General features: G+C 44.2%; 1 protein-coding gene across 2 annotated transcripts in view; it reads right to left on the bottom strand.

Moving 5' to 3' along the window:
- Positions 1-3291: 3291 nt before the first annotated feature.
- RNF41 (ring finger protein 41) overlaps positions 3292-22262 on the bottom strand; it is a 173593-nt gene continuing 154622 nt past the window's right edge. For both annotated transcript variants that reach the window (XM_063952638.1, XM_063952637.1), the window contains 3 exons: positions 9009-9144; positions 7048-7151; positions 3292-5436 (listed from right to left, as the gene is read on the bottom strand). In XM_063952638.1, the coding sequence (XP_063808708.1) occupies positions 5085-5436; positions 7048-7151; positions 9009-9144 (592 nt within the window). In that variant the 3' untranslated portion in view covers positions 3292-5084. The remainder of the gene's footprint in view (positions 5437-7047; positions 7152-9008; positions 9145-22262) is intronic.

The following is a 22262-nucleotide window of genomic DNA, read 5'->3' on the forward strand; positions in this document are numbered from 1 at the left end:
ACGGAGCAATAATTGAATTGCTCTGTTTAGCACTCCCTAGTAGTAGCCACGGGGTAAAACAATTGAATTGGACACCATATGGCTTATAAGATTATTCTTTTTTTTTTTTTTTTTAAATATCTAACATTGTAAATGTATATTCACAAACAAACAATCTCAATATACAAACCACTGCAGTTTTCTTAAAAAGTTTATTTTTCATCCATTTGCCTGGAAAAATATGCACTTTTATTTTTAAAGTGGACTAACAGTATGTCAAATGTATGAGAACACATTGCCTAAGCAGACATTTCTAAAGCTTTGTTTTCCTTAAAATCAATCAGAACTCAAAATGCCACACTGCAATACATTATAGTAATCAAGCTGCACAAGTATTGCACAATTCAACACAGCTGCTTAGTAGTGGATTCCAGTAGAAGCTGTAGTGTTTTTTTTTTTTTTTTTTTTAGAGTTCTGTAGCCCAAAAAGGTTAAAAGAAAATACACAAATATCTTCCAAAAATAAAAAAACGAAAACTTGCATGTGTAGAGATCAGTATTAATTGCCTTACAAAAGGTACCGCTTTAAAAATAAAAATAAAAAAATGAGCTATACTTTTACTACATATACATTCTGAGAATGCATGCACAAAAAACAAAAACGAAACCAAATGAAACATATTTACTAATAGTACAAGCCTTAAAACTCTCCTGTCCCAGCCCAAAACGGACATTAAAATAGGAGTCCTGTGTACAAAATGCGGCTTTCCCAAAAAAATTCTTTATGGCTCCAACACAATTTATTAAACCTCCCATATGACTTTATTGCAAACCTTAACTCATAGATATATTTAAAAAAAAAAAAAAAAAAAAGCTAAAGTTTGTAAACTAAAGGTGTGTACACACAATGAGATTCTGGCTAAACCCTGATTCTCACTATGCGATAGGGAGTAGGTCAGTATCGCAAGCAAAGATAACTTCTTGCGATACTGGCTTTGCATGATTTTGGCTAAGTGTCAATTTTGACTATCTTTTATACAAGATAGTTGCCTGCACAGTCTATCTGGGCTTGCGATACCGACCTCGCGGGACTGCGCATCAGGATCGCAAGGTGACTTTCACCTTGTGATCTGCACTAACTTTCTTTGCGAGTTTGACTATATAGTCAAAATCGCAAAAAAAATATATATATCACCGTGTGTACACACCTTAAGTCTTTATAACAAATTTGTAATGAGGTCAATGCAGAAGTGGTAAAGAAATGAAGACAGTTTGAGATACAAGTGGGTTTTAAACACCGCTGCACACACTGAGCCCATAATCACTCACTCATTGGGAGATTCAGTTGTGTGTAGCTCCCATCTAAATTGCACAGGAGCTATGCAATTGTTTGCACAACCAGTCCCAAGGCTGCATTAATTGCAGATTTTTGCTCACACGCTCCTGAGGTGCAAGCAGAAATCTGTGTAAACAGGGCTTTGGGGCTGGTTGTGGGTGTCATGCACCCTGTAACTGCAGTGCGCCTGGCATGTAACATGGGATAAGCTGCTTAACGCAGCTGGCTAACCCCTGCATTCTCGCGCAAGAAAGGAGATGGCCTCACAAACAAGTGAATAGCTTCCATGCAGTTGAAACGCCTCCATTAAGGTATTACTTGTCTACAGGAAAACAATATGATGGGCCTAATCTAAAGTAAATGCAATTGGCATTGTCCATGTTATTAGCAAAACAGCATTTACATGCACACTGATTATTTGTATAAGCCTGCACCTAGCATATACTGTATTTAGCGCCACCTTCTACAATAGGCCATTCACAGTACTATTTCAAGTATAAATTATCACATGAAAACCATATACCACTTTGGTTAAAGGGCCTTACACACTTAAAGATTATCTGTCCAATCTGGCTGATTGGAAAGAAATCCTGGCAATGTCTGGGAGCAAATGACAATTGACTATTTTCCCACAAACACTGGAAAACAGACAAACATGGACTTTCAGACAAATTGGTTAAGTTTGTTTCATTAAACCAATTTATCTGAACAACCGTTTTTGTCCATTTTCTTTATTTTGGGAGCAAATGGTTGATTGTAATTTGCTCCCAGACATTACCAGATTTTCTTTCCAATCAACCAGATTGGACAGATAATCTTTAAGTGTGTAGGGCCCTTAAGAACAAACTTAAAAAGCATTCCTGAATTCCTGCAATGGTAGTGATGGAGAAGAGTTTAAAAACAAAAACCTCCAAATGCACGTACAGTATATTGCCCATTAAATGCCACTGTCTACTGAACCCTATACTGTACACATCGGCAAAACTGAACAATAAAGTCAAATCACAGGAAAATAGCACTTTTTGTAGTCCCTGCTATAAAACACATTTCCTGCTGTCCATGTGTATAACGTACAGATAACCAGATCCCTTGCAACTAAAATTTAAGCAGCAATACACTCATATAGCATTTGTCTGCAAAGAGTCTTCCATTTGTATGGACTGTGCCTAAAACCAAGAGGTAGCATGAGGGGCTTGTATTGGGGAGGGAGTTTAGCAAAAACAGAGGCAGAAGAAGAGACCGCTATTTAATGTATAAAACGGAGCAGTGGCTTACTCTACTAGACATTGCCAGACTACAATGCTTCTTCTTAGGGCTTTTATTACCTCAAAATATACTATATGGCACGTTACCTCCCCTCCCCCCCCCCCCCCCCCTTCCCCATTAAAAAATAAAACTTAATACAGGATTGCATTACTATACCATTTTGAAGTTACCGCAACTGTAAAATTGCTGTGCCCCCATGCATTCTATAGATATAATGCAAATATACACAAAGCAATTGAACATGTAAGCAAACAAGTGGGAGCAGACTATAGCACAATGCTGTGCAATTTTTACATACAACAAAACTTTACTAATAAATCTTAAAAATGTGTAAGCTTCCTAATATCTGAATAAATACTGAATCCCCAACGCTCAGCAGACTACAAAGAGAAATCTATCCAAGGTAATCAAGAGCAAAAATGTCCAAAAGACCTTTACTGCTTGCATGGAAATTACTACTACTGAATCTCAAGAAATCACACGTACCAGCACGTAGCAAAAACGCCACGGTGTGCTGTAGGCATTTTAAATAGTCTATCTTGGCACAAAATACACATACTGGGCAAGTCTTATGTAAAGAGAATCACAGAGCACACAGCAAACATAGATCACAGGAGACATTTTGGTAAATTTTAATTGTGCACTATGCATTGCTTTAACTTGGAAGTGAAATATAAAAAAGGTGAGCTGAGGTAACACAAGAAAAAGAAATATCAAAAAACTGTTTATGTATATTAAAAACAGACACAGAAACCATACAGACAGATCAAAGAAACATACATACAAAGATACTGTAGAACAAATACTAAACATGACATTGAAACAAAAACATATAAAGCTTTCACAAAATCAATGAGCAAAAAAAAAAAAAAAAAAAACCCCCCCCAAAAAACAGACAAATGGTTTTGGAGCATAGAGGAGACACAGATGTGCTCTGCATTAACTTCAAGTTTTAGTCTATGTAATAGTAAAAAACAAAAACAAAATTACTCTTATGAGGAACATGTTTTACATGCAAATCACCATGGATTTATGGTTTCATCAGTCTGCATTCATTGCTTTATTTTTTGGGGGATTAGGTGGTGGAGCAAATTATGTTACAAAAATAAAAAAAATAAAAAAGTACACATACACACTTCCCCTTTAAGGCTGTGAAAAAATAATCTCTCACCTCACAGAATGAGCCCTCACATTTGACATCCTCACCTAAACTAAAAATTAACAGAAGGGAAAAAGGCAATCCCACAAAATATGTACAAGAATGCTTCAAGGAGAAAAAGAACAAAACAAGAAAAAAAAAATACAATTAAAGATGGAGCATTGCAATTATGAATAGTGCTGTACACAAGCCCATTGCCAGAAAATAATACACAAACAACTTGTTTCCTGAACACATTCTTCATACATAAGGCGAATAATAAATGACATTTCTATATGTGCACCACAGTACATGCATCCTTGTGTAAACGAAAAAAAAAAAACATCTTCACAGAACTCACAACATAGCAAGTGCTCCCATACACATACACAAGTAACCACCTATTGCATTCATTCTTTTTATCTATTTTCTGTCCACATCTAAGGGGTAAATTCAATTAGGTGCGAAGCGTGCGATATGTCGTTGCATTTTAACACGGCAATGGCACCCAATCTCGCTCCCTTCGAGGGCCCACACTTGCTCAAAATTGGCCGCAGCCCTATCAGCTGGTGAGCACTTTTGTGCGAGTTCGGGTTGCCTTAAACTGCGGCCGCTGCTGCGATGACTCGCACCCGCGAGATCATCACTGACAATTGGATTGACCCCTAAGACTGGAAAATGCATGTAACAGAATGAATGTCTGGCTTTTTGCCTAATGGCTGCATTATCTTCTGCATACTGCTGATATTTTCATGTGACATCAGCCAAAACAAACTGAGCTAACACTAGTGTAAAGTGATTGAGGGATTAAAAAAATAATCAACTTTTTTCTTCTAGCCTGCTTTCACAGAACTCTCTGCACAGTCCGAGTCCCAGGTGGTCTACACAAGTTCAGCATATATCCTGCAGCAGATACCAGTGATGTAAGAGCGTGCCTCTGCACCTCCCACCGAAAATGCCCATAGTTCTGTCACAATGCCCCTTCTTCATAGTGCGTAGCTTTGTCTCCAATCTGCATTTTACCAAGTTGTTGAAGTTTGTGTCGCTCCTGATAGGCTAATACAATCACATTAAGCGGTGGGAAGGAAATGTACATGGACTTGGATGGGATTGGTTCTGGTTGGTGGCTTGGCCATAGTGTATTGTGAAAGTCACCAACAATTAAAACACGGCTTGGCCTGGACAGAGTCTTCATCACAAAAATCAACAATGGAAAATCAACCCCCAGCACTCGACTAGCAGGTACCAGTGGCAAGAGTGGGATCTGGAGACATTCGATTGTAAGCCTAGGGTAGAACACCATGCCTCCTAAACAGGATGGAGCATATGTAGAAGCAAATTATGAAATATATTCATCTGTCTGAATTTAAATTTCTTCAACACCATGAGCAAATATCATCACCAGGCCTGGCTCAAGTACCATGTCCTCTCCCATGTGTTGGTTCTCACAGGCCATCACCACTACAGCCTGCTTTCCCGGAATCCGCTTCGCCACATAGTTCTCATAATATCGTCTGTTCATCTGTCTTGTCTCAAGTGTAGCCAGGCCCTGTGGCCAGTTGCGTTCATGGGCATTCTCTATCAGCTCATTCACTATAGATGCTGGGCAGCCACTTTCCACTAGTGACCGCTTTATGACCGCTTGTAAAACAGCATCTGGTGTTGAGATCATTCCACCCCAGCGGGTCACACGTGCTGGTTGTAAGGAGTTTACCCACCTGTATAACAGGAGATGGAAGAAAAATGAATACAAAACACCTCTCAGTATCAAACAGCAAGCACATCCAAGTTAAAAGGGAACAGCTACTAAATAGCTTCTTTTCCAACTGTTGGCTCATTTTTCCAAAGCCCCAGTAACTGGGAGAGTTTAACGTGATAATTGGGACAGGTTAGATTTATGAACTTGTGTCTCACACTACCTTGAAAAGCTATGTAGGGGTGATACGGTCCTTAGGTCGACATGTACTAGGTCTACAGGTCAAAAGGTCGACATGAGTTTTTCAAATTTTTGGGGATTTTTTCATACTTAACGATCCACATGGACTACAACTGGAACGGTAACCGAGCCACGCGAGGGGACACGGTACACTAATTTGGGTTCCTCGTCACTTTACGGAGAAAACAACATGAAAAACAGTCCAAAAACTCATGTTGACCTAGTACATGTCGACCTAACGGCAATGTCGACCTTCAGTGGTCGACCTAATGAGTGTCGACCTAAGTTGGGACGACCCAACGACCCATACCCATGTAGGTAAAAGCATGTCAAGCACAAGATTGAGATTTCATATTTATAACAATCCACAAAATAAGACAGACTAGTTTTAACAATGTATGGATGTCTCTTGTCTAATGACAAATATTATGCAAAAATTATGATTCTATACTCATTGTACGCTGAAAACAGAGAATCTTATAAATGGCCTTTTTCGCTTGCACTACATACTTAACCCCAACGTAAAAAATTCCATCTGCCAAGATTACTATTGCAAACAAGTTGTATCTTGCTGCCACACTTATGTCACTGCAGGTTACCCTTTGTCCACCAGAATTGCATTTCAAGTAGATATAAATGCAAGAAAACTGCTGCTTGGATATAATAATTGTCTAAAGTCTGTTCCATCTTCATCATGTAGACAGGAAATACAAGCTGTAAAGGACAGAAGACCAATCTGTCTGCACCAGGCACAGGTTAAGTATACCGAGGGGGCAGGGCAAAGTGTAGAGGGGGCGGACCAAGGTGACCCAACATATGCCAGGTCCTTTTACTATTGACTGATAAAAGTTATTTATAGACTTATCATGAGATTGAACTCTCCTTCTAAAGTGGATATTAAGACTCTGAATGGATCAAAATTCATTTTGATGATAGTCAAGGTTATTTAGTCAGCAAAGCGTTTGAAGAATAAATACATTTATTTTATTGTGTTCTTGGAAGGCAGTTTGTTGTTGTCCTCTGTCCTTCAAGAATCTCTCAGAAACCATATCACACAAAGCACTGGAATACTTCTTTATGTATTATACAGCAGGCAATTGAAATTCATAAACTGTATTATGATCACGCTATTCTGGCCTAAATCTATATTTTCCACAGTTCAGTATATGATCATGTACATGACTCAGACTGTGCATGATTTTTTTTATTGGAGTATAATTAAATTCTTTCAGGATTTTCCTATTATAGCCTACTTTTAAAGACCACCTATTGTGTATTCAGTGTATACAGCCATTTTGTAAGTCAAGTATTGTTGTAGAGGCGTGAGATTACATTGCTTCCAACTTCTAAACACATAAATGTAAGCGACCTAAGAATCCATGATGTTACTTACTCTAGAATTTCATTATACTCTATCGTCTCCTCTAAGTTCTGTAGATTTGGGTTGGCACTGCGGATAGCTCGCATGTATGCCTTTAGCAGCTGGATGTCCCGTTTCTGTAAAAATGGAAAGGAAAAAAAAAAAAAAAAAGTTTGAGGAATACTCATTTTCTCAATATAGATCATTTCTAATTTCTTAAACGGACAAAGCATGGATCACTTTAGTAACAGGAAAACCACAGTTACATGGCTATCACTTTGGGACAGTCCTACATAATAAACTTTGGGTAATCTTGATTTGCCTACTTTATGTGGCAGTGAAATACCATTGGCTTCCTTTCCTTTTACAAATAATCAAGACACAAAAGGAACATATACTTCCCTGTCATATATGGCAATGAAAAATACTTACATGAAATCATACAAATAATAGTCTTATGTAAAAAGGTTAGTGCACACGAATACATTTTTGCAAGATCCTATGGACATTGTCCAAAATACAAATCACATTTGTTTCTTTTATAAGCTTTCCTCTTTGTCAGGATAGGAATCAAGTGGAAAACAATACAAAGCCCTAGAGAGTGCAGAGGCCTCTTTGTGCTGCTATGTAGTTTAGGAAGGTCTACCCCAGCAGGACAAAGTGGAACATTCTGGGGTTGTCATCATCATTATCCTGGTTATAAAACATTTGATGACCCTGTTTATTTTACTCACTGCTGCTAAAGGATGGGCTGGTTTGAATGTGTATAATATTATTGCCCTGCAAGGTCTAAAGCAGGGATGGGGAACCTTCAGCCCTCCAGCTGTTGAACTACACATCCCAGCATGCCCTGCAAAAGTTTTAGCATGGCCAAATGGGAAAACTGTAGCAAGGCATGCTGGTATGTGTAGTTCAACAACAGCTGGAGGGCTGAAGGTTCCACATCCCTGGTCTAAAGGTTTGAATCTATAGCGGTCACCTATAAAAGTAAAATACTACAGCACAAATTATTACTTCACAAGCCTACATGTGTGCAAATGCAGCCAGTTTATGGGGGTGTACATGGTGTTGGGAGCAAAGATGATGGTGTTTATAAGTTTCCAAAGGCTTATTAAAAGTAAAAGTGTATACAGGCCTAGCCTTGCACTGATGTACAGAGTCAAAATGTATTTATGTGCAACTAGATCATCTACATGAGATAGTGGGGGGAAAACAGTTACATGGATATTCACTTAGTGCTTCAAAACAAAAGGAATTGAATTCACCAGCAGACCAGGTCTCACCCCTATCCTTATAATTGGACACGTTTTACCTTCTACTTAAACACTCAGGATTGAAAGAAAAAAACAAAAAACACACCACAGGTACTGCATAAAAGTAACACATGCAACACAGAACCAATGATCATTTAAGTCATAGAGAAGGTTAAAGCGGAAAGAATTTTAAGAGAAAACAGAATCCGTAGAATTGAAGGAGGTGGTCCTACATGTGAAGGTTTAGGTATTTCCATCTGAGTGATAACACTTTCTTATTTGAGGCCAATAAATAAATAATGGAGTTTAGAGTTTTCCAGTGGCTTAGGGCAACGGTTCTCAACCTGGAATACTTGCTGTGATGTTCAGGGATACTCCAAGATGGGATGGAACAGAGGGTGAGGAGCTTTTCATTTACTTAACTATTTTAAGTTGATAAAATAAAGTGAGTAATCAGTAGCTCCTGTTTTCCATTCACAATGGAATAACTTGTACACAGCGTAGGGCACGTGTACCATAATGTTAGGACTTGACAGGTGCTCTTTTGCCTATACACAGATCTGCGCAACGGATCAACACAGCCTGTTGGTTTATTGCCACCATGCACAAATGAAAAGATAAACACACACATATGCATGCATGCTATATATCCCTTAAAAAAACCCTCGACAATAATGATGTAACATATGAAGACTTTAAAGCTTAGAATTTTGTTAGTAAGTTGTGAATTAAAAAAACTACCTGCTCAGACAGCTGGTGCTTGTTTTCCGCTGCCGCTTTCTCTAGCTCCCCTATACGAGTCTGCTGTTGCTGCACAACCGAGCGAAGATGCTTTATGCAGTTGTGGTTTGGCAGTTCATCTTTGGGCATTTCCAGGCTGGTGGGTGAGATGAGAGATATAAGTTACATGTACAAAGCAAACTTGAAGGAGCAGGTCAACATAGAATTGCTCATATATTACCATAAGATGGTATGAAATTAGAATTCTAAATACACAATCTCATGTAATGTACAGAGAGCACCCATACACACCTGCTACAGCTTTATGTCTCCCCAGTGGGGTACACATTATAAAACAACTAAATACCAGTATCCAGAACACAAGACACACCCAAAGACACCACTTCTCCATCATCAAATAAGCCTCAGTATATGTGTGTGTGTGTGTGTGTGTGTGTGTGTGTGTGTGTGTGTGTGTGTGTGTGTGTGTGTGTGTGTGTGTGTGTGTGTGTGTGTGTGTGTTGGGTCGGACTAACACTCCTCTATGGCAAGTCTTAAGTCAGTTATTTTATTCTGCTTATTACAATTTGGCAAGATTTTTAAGAACCTTAGGAATTTCATCAACTGCCTGGCATACTCGCATCAGATATGACTACGCCCGACTGTGCTTTCCCTGACATGGTCACATCTTATGCTACCAGAGACACCTACTGGGTGGTTGCTGGAGGATGATCTTCTAGCAGACACCAATCTCAGAGGGACCTATTGTTCCAGAGGCCCACTACCACTGCCTACCATGCAGTCTCTCTCTGCTGATTAGACAACCCTGTGGTACCCTCCACTCCACAGCTGCAGAGTTTTGTTGGTTTAAACAAATAAACATAATAGTATTGCATAGGTTTTAAATAAATGTTCTTAACCGAATTCAATCATAAAATAATGTAATTTTTTTTCATATTAGCCAGTTAAGTGGTTAAACTACCTACACACGGACCTAATCACAATTCCATATTTTAATGTTGGGTCCATGCCTCTCAAAAGCACAATCACTGGGGCGTGGCCTAGCTGCAGCGGAGTGGGGGCACGTTTCTGCAGAGCTTCTGCATTTGCCCTAATAAATACCCCCTTATCACCACCTGCAGTCCTGTGAGCTGGACACTGACTCCTCCCCCCCCCCCCTCCCCTCCTGCTTCCCTGGAGCCTCCCTGAGTGGATCGCCGACTACTGCGGAGCCGGGGGACAGTCTGAACTGTCTCTGCGGGTTGCCGACTAGGCGCGCCGGAGACCAGGGGACTCTAGTACTGGAAGCGCCCACAATTTGAGCTCCGGGTCGTGGGTGCTATGCGATCGGGGACAAAAAGTAACTACGAGCCTCCCTCGGATCCCCCACACCACCTGACGGTTTCCCTGACCCCCGGAGGTCCGTGCCAGACGGGATTTTGGCCTGGGAGGGTCCCAGGGTAGTGTACACCACAGGGGGGAGCTGGCACCTGAGAGCTGCGGCAGCCATCTTGGAGCTCCCTGCTCACATAGGAATCAATCATACCTGAGTGCAGGCTGCCCTGTGTATTCCTAGCCTCTGCCTGGCTGATTTCTGGGATTCCTGCTGTGTTACACTTGTCCCTATAGCCAGCTGGACAGTTCTCTAGTGGAAGAGGACTTCCACAATATCACAGCACCCCCTGATATTGACCCACCCTTGTACTGAAAGACAGTGCTCCAGCTGGGCTAGTCGAACGGTCCAACGACATGATATGCTGAGCAGCGGCTGGACATCTCCAAAACTGGAGGTAAGGAGAACTTCCAGATACTCTCACACTCTATAAGTGACCCTATGAGCCTACTCCGGTCACCATTTCTCAGCAGCATCCACCTGTCCCTTGGCTGGCCCGGGACTTGTGGTGCACCGTCAGACAACAAGCGCCTTAGCTCCGAGCCCCTACCTTCTATCCACACACCCTGTCCTCCCTGCGTATATATGGCACATAGGAGCTAGACGAGCATATATACACATAGCTCTGAGATTCCATATACAGCAACAATGGAGCATCGACGAATGCCATTTTAAATTCCACCTCTGTGACCTACCTGTGCAAAAATGTGGTAATCTTATATCTGCATATCCGCTGCTCTCTACACATCTTACAATGGACTGAGTAATTTCCCTAACAAAGTTGACCTATTCTATGCTATAACTAAACCTTAAACATCATAATATCGGGTTCTGATTACACTTACTCTCTTACCATGTCGAAACCCAAGAATAGCAAGGACACCCCTGGAACCTCTAAAGTGAATTTCTTCAAAGCCCATCCATCACCGCCTTCAACTAAATCATCCCCAAACAACTCTCGGCTTTGTCTAAATAATTTGATCCGGCACAATCTACACCGATTCAAAACCTAGCCCAAGGTCGACGATGCCCCTTTAACTGTAGGCCTCATGAAACAACTGTTATCTGCCTTTAAAATGGACATCTCCACGGAATTTTCAACTGCCTTGCAGAACTGCCAACAAAGCATTGATGAAATCGGTCAGAGAACTGACCATTTGGAAAATAAATTTGAGGAAATTATCCATTCCCACAATGACCTTATCACATCGCATGATGCTCTGCAAGCCGAAGTTGATTCCTTGAAGGTGAAGGTTGGAGACCTTGAGGATCGTTCCAGGCTTAATGTCAAAATAAGGGGCATACCGGAGACTATAGCTAACTCAGACCTGGAGGAACATGTTCTGAGCATCTTTAAACGCTTAGCTCTGGATATCAAGGCTGAAGAACTTTTGCTGGGCCGCAAACATTGTCTGCCTAAACCACGAACCGCCCCAGCAGATGCTCCAAGAGATACCATTATGCGTTTCCATTATTTCCACATCAAAGAGACAACACTACGTATCTCCAGATTCAAAGACCAAGTGTTATCGGCCCTGGGAAACCTTCAAATTTATGGAGACTCACCGGCTTCAACCATTGCATGTTGCCGAACATTTGTCCCTGTTACTAAAGCCCTACAGAAGGCAGACATACAATACAGATGGGGGTTCCCAACCAAACTCATTATCCGTCGCAATGGATCAATGATGGTTGTCTCCACTCCAGAAGACGGAATTAAACATTTGGTTAAATGGAACCTAGACGCCATATCTATGACTGGCCCCAAGCACCCCCCCACTAGCAACCTAATCCGGGGTATCCTTTACTTGTTACCTTTTCACCTTGTTTCTGTTAATGTTCTGAATAACATGCTTTATCTGTTATTATTAGCAGTTTCTTATATAGCGCAGCATATTCCGTTGCGCTTTACAATTAGAACAACAGTTATAGAACAAAACTGGGCAAAGACAGACAGAGGTAGGATTGTATTGTAGTATGTCTTGATGGGAGATCGGGTCTCCACACGTGTTCTGAAACACACTGAATCGATTCGTCCTTGAGATACGATGATGGAGACTTGGTTTTACCACAAAACCATTTTGGTTTGTTAGATACACTTTCTAAAGAACAATTAAAATAATTCTAATGGTCATACATAACACCTACTGTATATTAGTTTCTTTTAAAGTTGACTGATTGCCCACCAATGTAATTAGTGTAATCAAATTGATGCCTGTAATCATAACTCAGTTTCTAGCTTATGCCTCCGAGAGTGATGGTGGCATGTATTGTACCCACACCCACCAATGTGCCACCTACAGCGGTGGCCTCCGGTAACAGTACCTATTGGTACTCACAGTTTCCCCTTTTTTGTTTACCTTTTGTCCTTTCTCCCCTCTCTCAGTCTACACCCAAGTTACCACCCCTTCCTAAAAGGTACGTACCCTCCTCATTTCCTACACAGCTCTATATACCTGACCACATTCCACTTCCTATACAGTTACTTATGGTTATCTCGGTACACTCTTTGAATACTAAAGATCTCTACTCCCTCAGTGATAATGGTTAATGTAATTTCAGTCAATGTAAAAGGTCTCAACTCGCCAAATAAAAGGAAACTTGCATTGAGCCACTTTGCAAAACTGAAAGCCCATGTAGTAGCTATCCAGGAGACTCACTTTATGGCCTCTTATCCCCTCCCCCCCTCCCACCCCCTAATTTTCCAACAACAAATTCCCCCTCTGCTATACATCAAATGGCCGGAAGAAAAAAAACGTAAGTAGCCCTTTTATTTTCTTCTATGTGCCAATTTAAACTAGAAAAACAGACGTCTGATGTGGAGGGCCGCTATTTGATTCTTAATGGTAAATTGGATGATAAGCAAAGCACCCTGGCTGTTGTCCGTGTACCCAATTCTAAACAGATTCCCTTTTCTCCAAAAGTTTTGCACTACCCTACAGGCCACATGCTCTGGCGAGTTATTAATTCTAGGTGATTTCAACTTGCACTTAGATCCCCATATGGACAGATCTTCCCCACTACACTCCATACGTAAAACCACCACTAGCGACCAATCTCCAAAATTCAGACGCATATTAGATGAATACGACCTCTATGATGTATGGAGGGCCAAAAATCCCTCATTTAGGGACTATACCTTTTTCTCCCCAGTGCACAGCTCCCATTTACAGATAGATCTAGCTTTATCGGATAAATGGACCTTGCAACGGATCCAGAAATCTCGTATAATCCCCATCACCTTGTCAAACCATTCTGCTCTGTCCCTTCGCTGGACCCTGAACGACCCCAAAACTACTTCTAGACCATGGCGCCTTAATGATTATCTTTCAAATTACCCCAAGGTTAAGGAATTTATATATCACAAGCTCTGATGTTATTTTTAGATACGAACACCCCTGAAGAAACTACAATCTTTAATTATTGGTGTTCATTAAAATCAGTAATTAGGGGCTCCTTTATTCACGCGGCCGCTAGACGCCGTATTAAACATAATAAATTGCTAAAAGAAACTGAAACCCGCCTCGCTGAGCTGGAACACAAACTTAAATTGTCCCCCTTGGATAAGATGATCTATAAAGATCTTCTAAGAACCAGAGAAGAGTGGAATACCCTATCGCTACAAGAAATCCAAACCATGTTTAAGCTCAAACAGAAATTCTATGTCCGGGGGAGGACAGAGCAGGAAGGATGTTAGTGAGGAAACTTAGGGGTAAAACAGCACAAGAACAGATTAAGGGAGTAGTAACTCCAAAGGGAGCGAAGGTTTCAGACCCCTCGGACATAGCAAATGCCTTTGAGGCTTACTCTTCATCTTTATATAATTTATGCGATGACCCTATGACCCCTCAACCCACACCAGAAGGAATAGAGTCCTTTTTAGAGAAGTTATCCCTACCCTACATAGACGCAACCACCCTCCATAACCTTGAAAATCCTTGGTCCGTAGATGAGATATATAAAGGTCGTTCAGGAACTCCCTTCAGGCAAAGCACCGGGACCCGATGGTTATTCTAATAACTTCTTTAAATGCTTTCAAGGGATACTTGTTAGACCATTACAATTGGTTTTTGAGTTGGCCTCAAAAAAAGGGACCTTCCCGGCAGAAATGCTGGAAGCAAAAATAGTCACATTCCCCAAACCAGGGAAAAACCCTTCGATCCTGGCCAATTATCGCCCTATTGCTGTTAAATTCGGACGTGAAAATTTACCGTATATACTCGAGTATAAGCCGACTTTTTCAGCACTTTTTTTTGTGCTGAAAAAGCCCCCTCGGCTTATACTCGAGTCAGTGCAGGGAGAGCAGTGTGACAGGGAGAGCAGTGTGAAGGAGGGACACGGAGCGCACAGCACACGCCTCTCCTGTGTCCCTCCTGCATCTCCGGCGGGTCTATTAAAGGAAGTACCCGTTCGTGAGCTCTGATTGGCTCACGAACCGGCACTTCCTTTAATAGACCCGCCGCTGCCGCCGGAGATGCAGGAGGGACACAGGAGAGGCGCGCGCTGTGCGCTCCGTATCCCTCCTTCAGAAGACAGTGCAGGAGCGACGGAGGGTAAGTAACAGGCACTGGGAGAGCATATTTGGCACTTTGGGGGGGGGCGACGACGACATATGTGGCACTATGAGGGGGCATATCTGGCACTATGAGGGGGCATATCTGGCACTATGAGGGGGCATATCTGGCAGCATGAGGGGGCATATCTGGCAGCATGAGGGGGCATATCTGGCAGCATGAGGGGGCATATCTGGCAGCATGAGGGGGCATATCTGGCAGCATGAGGGGGCATATCTGGCAGCATGAGGGCATATTTGGCAGATGAGGGCATACCTGGCACATCAGGCACTGTGGGGCACATCTGGCACTGTGGGGGCATATCTGGCAGCATGAGGGCATATCTGGCACTGTGGGGCATATCTGGCAGCATGAGGGCATATCTGGCACATCAGGCACTGTGGGGCATATCTGGCACTGTGGGGGCATATCTGGCAGTATGAGGGCATATCTGGCACTGTGGGGGCATATCTGGCAGTATGAGGGCATATCTGGCACTGAGGGGGCATATCTGGCAGTATGAGGGCATATCTGGCACTGAGGGCTGTGTACGGCTAGAGCTGCATTTCCCACCCTAGGCTTATACTCGAGTCAATAAGTTTTCCCAGGTTTTTGTGGTAAAATTAGGTGCCTCGGCTTATATTCGGGTCGACTTATACTCGAGTATATACGGTATGCCAAACTTATTTCCAATAGACTATCACCACTTCTGCAGTCTCTAATCCACACTGACCAAGTAGGATTTGTTAGTGGACATCAAGCCCCAGACAACACTAGGAAGGTGATTGATTTACTTGATGCCTTCTCTGCTACACCTGAACCATTACTATTACTTTCATTAGACGCAGAGAAGACATTCGATGGATTACACTGGGGATATTTACGGGCGGTATTACTTAAATTTGGTATTGACGGCAGAGCTCTTTCCTCCATTACTGCCCTGTATTCAAACCCGTCTGCTAGGGTGCTCATTAGTGGTTTGCTGTCTGCCCCCCTTCAACATTACAAATGGCACTCACCAGGGCTGCCAATTGTCCCCGTTGGTATTCACCTTAGCAATCGAGCCTAGATGTACCCCTACAATATCAGGACCTAACCTGTTCGGCGAATCGTGCAAACTTAATCTTTTCGCAGACGACGTTTTGATGACTCTCACGAACCCACTTACATCACTCCCACAGTTACATAAAATACTGCAAGAATACTCGTCCATATCCTTCTACAAGTTGAACTGTTCCAAAACAGAAGCCCTGCCCATCAACTTTTCTCTTACGTCCTAGAGGATGCTGGGGACTACAAAAGGACCATGGGGTATAGACGGGATCCGCAGGAGCTTGGGCACACTGAAAAGACTTTAACTGGGTGTGAACTGGCTCCTCCCTCTATGCCCCTCCTCCAGACCTCAGGTAGACTTTGTGCCCAGGACTGACTGGACACTCACTAGGGGAGCTCTCCTGAGTTTCTCTGGAAAATACTTTTGTTAGGTTTTTTATTTTAAGGGAGTCCTGCTGGCTACAGGCTCCCTGCAGCGAGGGACTGAGGGGAGAGAAGTCAGACCTACTTCTACTTAGTTTAAGGGCTCTGCTTCTTTGGCTACTGGACACCATTAGCTCCAGAGGGTTCGATCACTTGGTGCGCCTAGCTGCTTGTTCCCGGAGCCGCGCCGTCACCCGCCTCACAGAAGAAAGAAGCCGGGTGAGTATGCAGAAGGCAGAAGACTTCAGGACGGCAGAAGACTTCAGTAACTAGGTACAGCGCAGCGGTAGCGCTGCGCTCCATGCTCCCACACACTTCTCCATCGGCACTCACAGGGTGCAGGGCGCTGGGGGGAGGGGGCGCCCTGGGCAGCAGTTACTGAAGTCTGGAAAGCCGGCAGAAGTCTTTTCAAATTTGGCGGGCTGAAGCGCATCGGGAAGGGGCGGAGCTTAGCCGCGCGGCTCACAGGCACAATTTCCCCTCAACACGCGGCTGTAGGAGACACTGGATCGGGACCTCCAGGAGCTCCACTAAAAGTAATGGGGAGCTGATCGGGGGAAGGGGAGGCACAGTTTGGTGGTGCATATTATTTGTTTTTTCAGCAGCGCTTGCACATATATGCTTTGGTGGGATATATGGGCGCTGGCATACTCCCTCTGTGTTTCTCCTTCCGGGCTTCCTTGTGGGCTTGTCCCCTAGCTGAGACATTGTGTGTGTTTGTCGATACTCCGTGTCGACATGTCTGAGGCTGAATGCTATTCACCGGAGGAGGTTATTGAAAGGGGGGGGGGGGGGGGGGCAGATGCAGGTCTGGAATTGGCTCTGTCGGCGCAGCAGACACCTGATTTACTTACATTGTTAAATACAATGAATACAAATGTGGCTTCTTTGTCAAAGAGGTTAGATAAATCTGAGCCACAGACACAGGTGTGGAAAAAAATCCATGGAGGATGCTTTGACTCAGGTGCAGACCCCATCGGGGTCAAAAAAGCGGCCGTTTACTCAAGTGGTAGATACTGATACCGACACGGATTCGGATTCCGAGGTCGATTTCACTGAGGCTGCTTTACATCCACAATTAGTTAAGAGTATTCAGTACATGATTGTGGCTATAAAGGATGTTTTACGCATTTCTGATGAACCTGCGGTGCAGGAAACAAGGATTTGCTTGTTCAAAGAGAAAAAACCTGAGGTGCAATTTTCCCCCTCTCATGAAATGAATACTCTTTGTGAAAAGGCTTGGGAGTCGCCGGACAAGAGGTGGCAGATTCCCAAGAGGATTTACATGGCGTATCCTATCCCCTCTATTGACACGGTAAAGTGGGAGGCGTCTCCAAATCTTGACAAAGCTCTATCTCGTTTGTCTAAGAAGGTGGCGCTTCCGTCTCCTGACACAGCAGCTCTCAAGGATCCGGCAGATCGCAAGCTGGAGACGTCTCTGAAGTAACACGGGTGCATTGCTCAGACCTGCTGTGGCGTCGGTATGGGTGAGTAGTGCCATTGCTAAATGGGCTGAGAATTTAGCTGCTGATATGGATACCCTTGATAAAGATACTGTTCTTTTGACTCTTGGTTATATCAAGGACGCTGCAGATTACCTGAAGGATGCGGCGAGGGATGTTGGTCTCTTGGGATCAAGAGCCAATGCCATGTCGATTTCGGCCAGGAGGGCGCTGTGGATCCATCAATGGAATGCTGATGCAGATTCCAAGAGTGCTATGTGCTTGGCTGACCTGGTTTCTACCGCGACTGCGGGTAAGTCGTCTTTTCTTCCCTATGTTCCCACACAACAGAAAAAGGCACCACATCAGCAGATGCAGTCCTTTCGTCCGAATAAATACAGTCGGGGAAAAGGTTCGTCCTTTCTCGTTTCAAAGGGTAGAGGAAGGGGAAGGAAGTCGACTGCAGTGTCAGGCGCCCAGGACCAGAAGTCCTCCCCTGCCTCTGCCAAGTCCACCGCATGACGCTGGGGCTTCCCTGGGGGAGTCCGGACCGGTGGGGGGCCGTCTGCAGATCTTCAGTCATGTCTTGATTCAATCAGGCCTGGATCCTTGGGTCCTGGAGATTGTATCTCAGGGATACAAGCTGGAGTTTCAGGAGACACCCCCTCACCGGTTTTTCATGTCGTCCTTGCCAGTGTCTCTTCCGGACAGGGAGGTGGTGCTGGCAACAATACAAAAGTTGTGTCAACAGAGGGTCATTGTTCCCGTTCCCCCGTCCCAACGGGGGGAGTGGTTCTACTCGAGCCTTTTGGTGGTACCGAAACCGGACGGTTCGGTCAGACCGATTCTGAACCTAAAGTCCCTCAATCCATACTTGAAGGTCTTCAAGTTCAAGATGAAATCTCTTCGAGATGTGATTGCCAGCCTAGAAGGGGGAGACTTTATGGCGTCAGTCGACATAAAGGATGCCTACTTACACGTTCCGATATATCCTCCGCACCAATCCTTCCTAAGGTTTGCGGTACAGGATTCTCATTACCAATTTCAAACGTTGCCGTTTGGGCTTTCCACGGCTCCGAGGATTTTCACAAAAGTTATGGCAGAAATGATGGTTCTCCTTCGCAAGCAAGGGGTTACCATTATCCCGTACTTGGACGATCTCCTGATAAAGGCGAGGTCCAGGGAACGGTTACTAAGAAATGTGGATTTGTCTCTGTCCGTTCTGTGACAACACGGTTGGCTGCTAAATTTGCCAAAGTCGCAGTTGATTCCGACCACTCGGTTGCCCTTTCTGGGCATGATTCTGGACACGGGTTTACGGAAGGTGATTCTTCCGGAAGAAAAAGCTCTGGAACTTCAGACGATGGTCAGGGAACTTCTGAGGCCAAAGAGTGTGTCGGTTCATCAATGTACTCAGGTTCTGGGGAAGATGGTTGCGGCGTACGAAGCCATTCCGTTTGGCAGGTTTCATGCTCGGGCTTTTCAGTGGGATCTGCTGAGCAAGTGGTCCGGGTCTCACCTGCACATGCACCGGCAGATACGTCTATCTCCCAGGGCCAGGATTTCTCTCCTGTGGTGTCTACAAAGTTCTCACCTCCTAGGAGGCCGCCGATTTGGTATCCTGGATTGTGTCCTGTTGACAACAGATGCAAGTCTCTGAGGCTGGGGCGCAGTCACCCAGGGAAGAAATTTCCATGGGAAATGGTCGCTCCAGGAATCTTGTCTCCACATAAATGTTCTCGAGTTAAGAGCCATTTACAACGGCCTGCTTCAAGCAAGAAACCTTCTTCAGGGTCGGCCTGTCCTGATACAATCAGACAACATAACGGCGGTGGCGCATATAAACCGTCAAGGCGGAACAAGGAGCAGGGCGGCTATGGCGGAGGCCACAAGAATCCTTCGCTGGGCGGAACAGCACGTGAGCGCTCTGTCAGCAGTCTTCCTTCCGGGAGTGGACAACTGGGAAGCAGACTTCCTCAGCAGACACGATCTCCATCCAGGAGAGTGGGCTCTTCATCAGGAGGTGTTTGCAGAACTGACGAAGCGTTGGGGAACTCCGATGATCGACATGATGGCGTCTCGCCTCAACAAGAAGCTTCCGAGGTATTGTTCCAGGTCAAGGGACCCCCAGGCCAGTGCAGTGGATGCCCTGGTGACTCCGTGGGTCTTTCATTCGGTGTATGTGTTCCCTCCACTTCCTCTCATTCCAAAGGTGCTGGGAATCATTCGACGGGCAAGAGCACTTCTTGTAGTTCCAGACTGGCCAAGAAGGGCCTGGTATCCAGATCTTCAGGAATTACTTGTGGAAAGATCCTTGGCCACTTCCTCTAAGGGAGGACCTGTTATTGCAGGGTCCATGCGTGTTTCCAGACTTACCGTGGCTGTGTTTGACGGCATGGAGGTTGAGCGCCAAATCTTAGCTCGGAAAGGTATTGCCGGGAAGGTCATTCCCACTCTCCTTAAGGCGAGGAAGGAAGTTACGGCGAAACATTATCACCGTATTTGGAGAAAGTATGTTTCGTGGTGCGAGACTAAAGCTACTCCTGCGGAAGAATTTCACTTGGGTCGGTTTCTCCATTTTTTGCAGGCAGGCGTCGATGCCAGACAGAAATTGGGTTCCATCAAGGTGCAGATTTCTGCTTTATCTATCTTCTTTCAGAAGGAATTGGCGGTTCTCCCTGAGGTTCAAACTTTTGTGAAGGGGGTGATGCATATCCATCCTCCGTTTGTGCCCCCGGTGGCACCATGGGACCTTGACGTGGTCTTACAGTTTCTTAGGTCTTCCTGGTTTGAACCTTTGTGTAAGGTTGAGTTAAAATTTCTCACTTGGAAGGTGGTCATTCTGTCAGCTCTGGCGTCTGCCAGGCGGGTGTCGGAGTTGGTGGCCTTGTCACACAAGAGTCCGTACTTGATCTTCCATTCGGATAGGGCGGAATTGAGGACTCGTCAACAATTTCTGCCGAAGGTGGTTTCTTCATTTCACATTAACCAACCTATTGTGGTGCCTGTGGCTACAGATGCTGTGGCAGTTCCAAAGTCTCTTGATGTTGTGAGAGCTTTAAAGATCTACGTCGCCAGAACGGCGGTGGCCAGGAAAACAGAGGCGCTGTTTGTCCTGTACACTTCCAACAAGATTGGTCATCCTGCTTCGAAGCAGACTATTGCACACTGGATTTGTAGTACGATTCTGCAAGCTCATTCTTCGGCTGAATTACCGTTGCCGAAATCAGTAAAGGCCCATTCTACCAGGAAAGTGGGCTCATCTTGGGCGGCTACCCGAGGGGTCTCGGCACTTCAGCTTTGCCGAGCAACTACGTGGTCGGGTTCAAACACCTTTGCTAAGTTTTACAAGTTTGATACCCTAGCTGAGGAGGACCTCATGTTTGCTCAATCGGTGCTGCAGAGTCGTCTGCACTCTCCCGCCCGTGTTGGAGCTTTGGTATAGACCCCATGGTCCTTTTGGAGTCCTCAGCATCCTCTAGCACGTAAGAGAAAATAGGATTTTAGTACCTACCGGTAAATCCTTTTCTCCTAGTCCGTAGAGGATGCTGGGCGCCCATCCCAGTGCGGACTGTTACTTGCAGTGCGTTCTTACTGGTTAAATTAGTTTATACACGGGTGGTGTATTTTTTGTTCTCAGCTTGTTGCTGTTATTTCATGCTGTTATCTGGTTTACTGTTACTCCGGTTGTACGGTATGTTTGTGGTGTGGGCTGGTATATTTGTAGCCCTTAGTTTAAACAAAAATCCTTTCCTCGAAATGTCCGTCTCTCCTGGGCACAGTTCCTATAACTGAGGTCTGGAGGAGGGGCATAGAGGGAGGAGCCAGTTCACACCCAGTTAAAGTATGTGCCCAAGCTCCTGCAGATCCCGTCTATACCCCATGGTCCTTTTGGAGTCCCCAGCATCCTCTACGGACTAGGAGAAAAGGATTTACCGGTAGGTACTAAAATCCTATTTTCTTCCCCTCTGATAAACCATCTAAAATCTAACTACTCATATGCATGGCAAAACACTAGTATTAAATATTTGGGCATACACATACAAATAAAATGCGGGACATCATCTCCCGCAACTACCCCCCCCCACTTTTGACAACATTTTCACAATTAACACAAAATTGGATGAAGCAACATGTATCATGGATGGGCTGCATTGCTGCTCTTAAAATGGTCTTACTTGCCAAGTTGATGTATCTATTTCGGACGATTCCTATCCTTCTGACAGATAATTTACTCGCTAAATGTAATACTTTATTCATAACTTACGTATGGAAGGGGAAAAAAACAAGTATGGCCCGTACAACGATGGCCCTCCCTAAAACTCTAGGAGGTTTAGCTTTTCCAGACCTTCAAGCATACCACCTTGCCTCCCTTCTTTCCTCTTTAGGAGCCTGGGAACCAGGAGATAAC

The sequence above is a fragment of the Pseudophryne corroboree genome, chromosome 2 (genome assembly GCF_028390025.1).
Source record: "Pseudophryne corroboree isolate aPseCor3 chromosome 2, aPseCor3.hap2, whole genome shotgun sequence".
Classification (NCBI taxonomy): domain Eukaryota; kingdom Metazoa; phylum Chordata; class Amphibia; order Anura; family Myobatrachidae; genus Pseudophryne; species Pseudophryne corroboree.